General features: G+C 39.0%; 1 protein-coding gene across 1 annotated transcript in view; it reads left to right on the top strand.

The window, feature by feature from the left end:
- LOC103778097 (NADP-dependent malic enzyme) overlaps positions 1–5,738 on the top strand; it is a 37,288-nt gene extending 31,550 nt beyond the window's left edge. The window contains exons 7-8 of the mRNA XM_008945671.1: positions 3,304–3,402; positions 5,385–5,738. Coding sequence (XP_008943919.1) covers positions 3,304–3,402; positions 5,385–5,543 — 258 coding nt within the window. The 3' untranslated portion in view covers positions 5,544–5,738. The remainder of the gene's footprint in view (positions 1–3,303; positions 3,403–5,384) is intronic.
- Positions 5,739–6,916: the final 1,178 nt, after the last annotated feature.

The raw sequence follows: 6,916 nt of genomic DNA, 5'->3' as shown, positions 1-6,916 counted from the left end.
ATTCCTGCGTTGGAAATTTTATCCCTGTATGGATTTCTTCTTCATAAATGAGCCTAATGACTTTTTAAATATGATTATACATTTGAACTTCATTTGTGTCAATGTGGCAATTAGTGTCACTATTTAATTATGAGTTCCGTGGAAAAAGAAACTATCCTCTTATGATTTCCTGCTGTTCCTTCCTGTAGTGCCATGAAGAACGTACTCCTTCAGTTGTTTTTTGTTGTCTTTTCTATTTTCTTTCAGTCTTCACATTTTTTTTCCCCAAGTCTATTTTATTAATTTTTGTCTCCTTTTACAAAAAATAATCTTTTGATCATCCGTGTTATTCTTTATACTCTTCATGATTATATCTCATTCTTGTTTAAAGTAGGTAGAACAATAATGCACACTGTTCAAAGCGCTGTTACCTTGTGCATTTATACAGAGATATTACATTTTCACCTCTTATTTTCTGAATAATTTCACATGTTGATTCATCATTTTTTCCCCTGCCACTGAACTGACATTCTTAACAAGCATTTTCCAGAGACCATATGAAAAAGGTGTCATTGGCTTTGAAAATACTTGGTTTTGTGGTTTTTGCATAGTTTTTAATGCTGTTACAGAAGTATGTCAGAAGGAATAGAGTGGCATCTATATAGTTAGCTTGTTACCTCTCCCAGTCTGAGTACTGCCCAAATGTTTTGTAGCTTGCTTTCTATCAACCCCATCACAAACCAGAAATACTCTACTCACGAAACTACTTTTTCAGTGGTGCATTACACTAACAGCAAACTGCTGTTGATTTCTTGAGATTTCATCTTTTGCGCAGAGCCCCATTAAACTGTTAAGAGCAGAAATCTCAGATTGTAAGATTCTCTTTACACCTTTGGGAGCACATGTGGCACTTGGGGACATGGTTTAATGGTCATGGTAGTGTTGGGTGAGGGCTGAACTTGATGATCTTAGAGGTCTTTTCCGACCTTAATGATTCTATGATCTTGTTTTATCAAAGGGCTGCATATTATTTTTAAATGACCCAGTTTCTATTATAGAAAGCAAAACCTGGATTTGACATTGTCTTAGCTCCACCTAGTGGGTTTTTATTTCTGCTGTATTTCTCAATATCAGATTAAAACATAAACATTTAATATTCCTTTACTCATTATACTCTACAAGAGTATAATGTCTTGCTGCTCTTGTTAGAATTTCCCCTATGAATGGAAAAATTTACTACACCTACCAGCATGCTGGGTAGATTCCAGAAGAGAACATTGTTTCTTTTTGAACGTGGAGGTACTGTAGTGTTTGCTCTTTAATTCAGTGCCAGAAGAATATAAACCTGTTGCAGCGGGTCCAGAGGAGGCCACAAAGATGATCAGTGCATTGGAACAGTTCTTCTATGAGGACAGGCTGAGAGAGTTGGGGTTGTTCAGCCTGGAGAAGGACCTGGGGAGACCTCACTGCAGCTTTCCATTATCAGAAAGGGGCCTAGAAGAAAGGTGGGGAGGGAGTTTCTGCGAGGATTTGTAGTGACAGGACGAGGGGCAATGGTTTTAAACTGGAAGTGAGTAGATTTAGATTCAAAATTAGGAAGAAGCTTTTCACTATGAGAGTGGTGAATCACTGGAACAGGTTGCTGAGAGAAGCTGTAGATGCCCCAGCACTGAAGATGTTCATAATGAGGTCGGATGGGTCTTTGAGCAACCTAGTCTAGTGGGAGGTGTCCCTGTGCATGGCAGGTGCGTTGGAATTAGATGATCTTTAAGGTCCCTTCCAACCCAAACCATTCTATGATTCTATCTACCTACTTCTGCCAGAAAGGATGTATTAATGGTAGCCAGGCAGCTTTTCTGACACAGTCCTAGTTTTCTGCAAGCAATGTGCTCTTATTTCCACATGCAACAGGAACTGCAGGAAGCAGTTTGTGCTTTGTTTCAAATCTCTTCCTAGTACGTTCCCTCAAAAGTGCACTTCTGGCCTTTCTTTGGGCCGTGTTATCAGTTTCATTTTGCAGTGTTTCCTGGTGTTTTCAGAACCTCTTGATGGGTCACACATGGCTCCAGCAGATGCTATCCAGACCAGCATTTTCCTTCCATCCACAGAGTACCCGTACAGGTCACACCATGCAGTAGTATCCCCTCACTGCTGGGTCAGTCAGTGATTTGGTTTTAACCTTTTGTTATCTCAGCTGTAATTGCACAAAAATGTATTCTTTTTTTCCTGATGGAAACACTAAGGGTGCCTCGACATTACTTTTCTGGTTTGCATCAGAATGGTCCTCTGGAGCACATCTCCCTGGTGTCCCTACATACTCCATGTTAGTCCATAGTGTGGCATGGTCTTGGGATGAGAGGGGGACTTGTTTCCTTTTGGATGAAACTAAATGGAAGGATACACTCTAGGAGCAAGTCTAATGCACTAAACATCAATGGAAACTTCTTACTCCAGCTTGCTGTGCTTTCCTGATCTGTTCATTGCTGGGGATAACAACAAAACATCTCCAGTCTTGCTAGGAATACCAAGCAAAAATATTCAGGCTGTAAAAGAGACACTCCTTTCAGAAGTGCATGGGAATATTGCTCCTTGTTTCCCTTGGTCATTCTGGTGAAAAATCGAGCAAAAAGCAAAATAATTTCTGTAGTTACTTGGTCTAGTTGAGATGATGGGGCTGCTGCAACCTTCAGGTGGAATGGACTGACTTTTTCTAGCAGCACTGTTTTTACTGTCTCAGAAAAAGAATTATTTAGCACTAGACCTTCTACTTCTAAATGTGACTGCAGAGATTTAAAAGACCCTGGATAACCTCACTTTTGTTTTACTTTGTTCTGTAGTTGACCCTACTTAATTTTATGGTGTCATACCAGCTAGGAGTGTGAGCTGGACACACAACAAACCTGCTCAGCCACCAGTAATTTCATTCAAAGCATTTTACACTTCAGGGTTTCAGCTCTGTTCTTGTCACAGGATGACTTGACAGCTCTCAGAATAACAGGTGCTTCTTTAACTTTAGAAGTCCTTGACCCAGCTACAGTTGATGGTTGGATTTTATATCTCTCACTAAATTATTTGCTAGTTTATGTGTGTCATGGACTTATTCGAGACTTGAATAAGTCTTATTGTCTTCATTGAGAAAAGGGCACAATTCCCTAAATTTCTAGCTCTTGTGTAGCTGCACCTAATGACAAGGCTGGTTATAAAAAACACTGCCTAGATAATTTGTCAAAGCAGAAACATTTCTTTGCTTAAGACTAGATCACTGTCTAATAAAGCTGCCACTGCATCTGCATTTCAAGTTAAACGTGTCTGCTTTATTTCTAGGTAATAGCTCAGCAAGTTTCAGAGGAGAATTTACAGGAAGGTCGTCTGTACCCTCCGTTAGTCACTATTCAGGATGTGTCACTGAAAATTGCTGTGAGGGTAAGTCACTCCAGTCTTCTGTGGCTTCTTTTCTTCCCACGCTCTCTACATAACTGAGCATTTGATTTCATTAGCTAATGCACCTTCACACAAGTTGAAGGTGGTTTGGTTTATGTCAATCAATCTTCGACAAGTGCCAGTTTCAAAATTAAATTTAAATTCACAGCCGTGAATGTAATCCAAATACAAGGAGGAAAGACATGGAACTATAGCAAGTGTTTATGTCTGTAGAGCCCAACCTGTACTGTTCACCAGTGAGGAGCAGGTCCCCAGGCTTACAGTCTTGCGAGCTGCACAGCTGAAGGCTTTTGGCCCTTCACGATTGCCCATTGCTTATCCAGAGTATTTGTGAAATTAAAAAATTAATTTCAAATATTTGTCCCAGTTCCTCCCTTATTCTTTTTTTTAGGCTTTTTCCCCCCCAGCATTTTAGGAGGTTGGTTTTTTACTTTTTTTTTGTTCCCATTGTTTTCTCTCTTGGTTGCCTTACTGTGAGTAATTTCACTTATTGCATATTCTTTTGTAAGCATAACAAGGAGCCCTCATGCATGAAGCAGTTCCCCTAGCCTCACTTATTCTGTATATTTTTAAAAAAATCCTTCCCATGGTTCACATCTTCTTAAGCAAGTAATAACTCAGTTCTCTAGATGTCAAAATGTTACCTAGATTCCTCAGGCAAAATCAAATTGCCTGTGTGTTCGGCAGAAACACAGTGAAATTCTAACTCGTCTGTGTTATATAAAATACAAAGAAGAAAAATGTTACCAAGCTATTCTTTCTGCCTGATCTGTTGAAATTTTATTCCTGCAGATACCTGTTCTGGCTCACACAGCCAAGAGGTGTAGTGATAGCCTTTGCCTTTTCCAGGGGAGGAGTAGGATAAACATTTTTTGGATTACCAAACGTGGGATATAAATTCAGACCCTATTCAACCGTGATAATTACACACACAGACCTGAAGATGAACTCTTACATAATTGCCTAAAGTGCTTCTCAGTCAAATCACATTGGGCTTCAAATGACTCCTATGAAAGAGGTCTAAATGTGGTAACTTGGGGTCTCAGCTTCTCACCGAGCTAAAGCATTTATGTGTTAAAGGGAGAGCTGAGGAGGGCAGGAAGGAGAGTGTCTTGCTTTTTATTCAGAGTAGGAGTGTTTTGCCGTTTGGCAAGTACAGTTTGAAGCAGATCTTTCCAAAGATTGCTGCTGTGCAAAACCAGGCTGTCAAACTTGTTTTGTTTCATAGATGAATGTCCAGTCAAAAGATACACATTTCCCAGGTAGGTGTTCTTCAGATGTGAGGCTGCTTTGATGTGCTGAGTGGGCTCCAGGCCCTTCTAAACTTCATTTTTGTTGCAGCTACACTTGTGATGCATAATTGATTCGCTTAGGTATGGTTTGGGTGAGGAAAAAGCAAGCAATATTCTTCTTTCCCCTAAGCATTCCTAGAATTGAACCTGTGCACTGTGTAAGGCTAATTTTTCCCTTGAGTTTACCTTTAAGAAATCCATTATCAAACTCTGGCAAATAACAAACTTCTCTTATATGCAGGGAACACAGAGGCTTTGAACAACTCACACTTTTTCTTACAGTGCTTTGAAGGAGCTGCTAGCCCAGGGTAACCTAATGATGGGAAGGCAGAAATTGTATCTCAGTGCTTGGGGTTTGTGCAGTATTTTATCCACCACTGCACAACAAAAGTTAAGATATTGCTGGCGAGGAGGAACTCTTTATTTTTAACAGCAAAGACACATAATCCTGTTCAAAAGAAGCAGGAGTCAGACTCACTTAAATGCAAACATCATCCTGCTCCTGGTTTTAATTGCAGTATTCTAGACCAGATCCAGTGTGCATAGAGGTGACTCAGCACCAGAGAAGATAAAGTCTTATCTTGATTTTGAACAAACTCCTACTCTTAAATCCTGCTAAATGTGCTCAAATAGCTTATCAGCACCATTTAGGATTTTAATGCATCTTTCTAGATCGCAGAAGAGGCCTACAGGAATAACATGGCCTCCACCTATCCTCAGCCCAAGGACCTAGAAGCCTTCATCCGCTCGCAGATGTACAGCACCGACTACAGCAGCTTTGCGGCTGACTCCTACAGCTGGCCTGAAGAAGCCATGAAAGTGAAACTGTAAATATTTAATGGAGAACAAACAAACCAACAGCAGCTTAAAAGCATTTAATTATTCAGAACGTTTCTGCCGAGGAAGCCTGAGAATAGCTGATTTTTTAAGATGCAGAAAACTTTTTCTAAATTGTAATATTTAGTTAGAAACCGAGATCAAGAAATCATATTAATTATATACCAGAAAATAAAAATTAAATTCAGAAATACGTTTGTGTTGTTTGGTTATTTTGATTGTTGTTTTAACTGAGATATCCTACACTACAGTTTGACAGATCTTTGTGTTATCGAAATGTGGTGTTGTATCTTGAGTTGAGAGTTTTGTCACAGATGTCAGTGAGAACTTGAGCAGACAAATGGTACCATGGAAAATAAAGAAATGTGTATGATGACTGTTTAGCCCATGTCAGGTCACAGTGTGATTTGCATAAATTGTCAAGCTGCTATTTTTAAAAAAACCCAAACCTCAAACAAGAGTAAGGTTAGAATATTTTTCTGCAAAGAAAAGCCTTATTGGTCTCTCCTATGCAGAGTAATGAAAATTTTCGAAGAACCAAAACTGAAGAACCTTTTGTTCACACCTAATTAAAATATTTTAACTACTTAGGCAGACTAAAGTTCTGTAGGTGGTCAGATTTCATCCCCCCCCCCCCCAAGACAACTGCTGTTCTGATATGCTGCAATGGTTTGGCCTGATGTTCATGGGAATGTTTGGACTCCATGTTCATGACAAGAAGGAAGTATGAAAATCTTATGAATAAACTTTTTGACTAAGTATTTTCTTACAAAGGTCAGTTATCTGGCTTGTGGTAGGTTTTTTATTTATTACGCCTAATGAATTCCTGTAGTATTTGAGGCCAATGTATTTTTAAAAACACATCATATGTGATTTTAAAGTGTTATTCTTTGTAAGAAACTCCCAAATCACCCAGTGGAGGTCTACTAAATTAATCATTATTATGGGGAAGAGGGTCCATCATTACGGGGTGGAGGAGCGAACACATTTTATTGATTCTTTGATGTTCACTGGTTATTTCTCTTGCTACTGTTTGAATGATCTGGTTAGCTCAATTTCTTCAATATGACCTTTAAAATAGCTTTTACAACTTCATTGATAATTCAACATGCTGGATATGTTCATCTACACATGAATTTAAACTGCAGATATATTCTTACTTTTTTTTTTTTACCCTTTCTTGTCTATTAACCAGTTGTCAAAAGTGATACCTGGCAGTGACCCTTATTCTTCTACAAAAAGGCGATTCCCTCTGCAGATCTCACTGGAAGCATCCAAGGACACTACTCCTAACCTGCATTATTCTGGATTCATAATTGGCATTTCCAGAAATAAAAGTAATGAATCTGTGATTTTCCTTAGGAGTA

The sequence above is a fragment of the Merops nubicus genome, unplaced genomic scaffold (assembly GCF_000691845.1).
Source record: "Merops nubicus isolate BGI_N331 unplaced genomic scaffold, ASM69184v1 scaffold12720, whole genome shotgun sequence".
NCBI lineage: Eukaryota > Metazoa > Chordata > Aves > Coraciiformes > Meropidae > Merops > Merops nubicus.
This window is presented reverse-complemented; position numbering and strand designations above follow the sequence as displayed.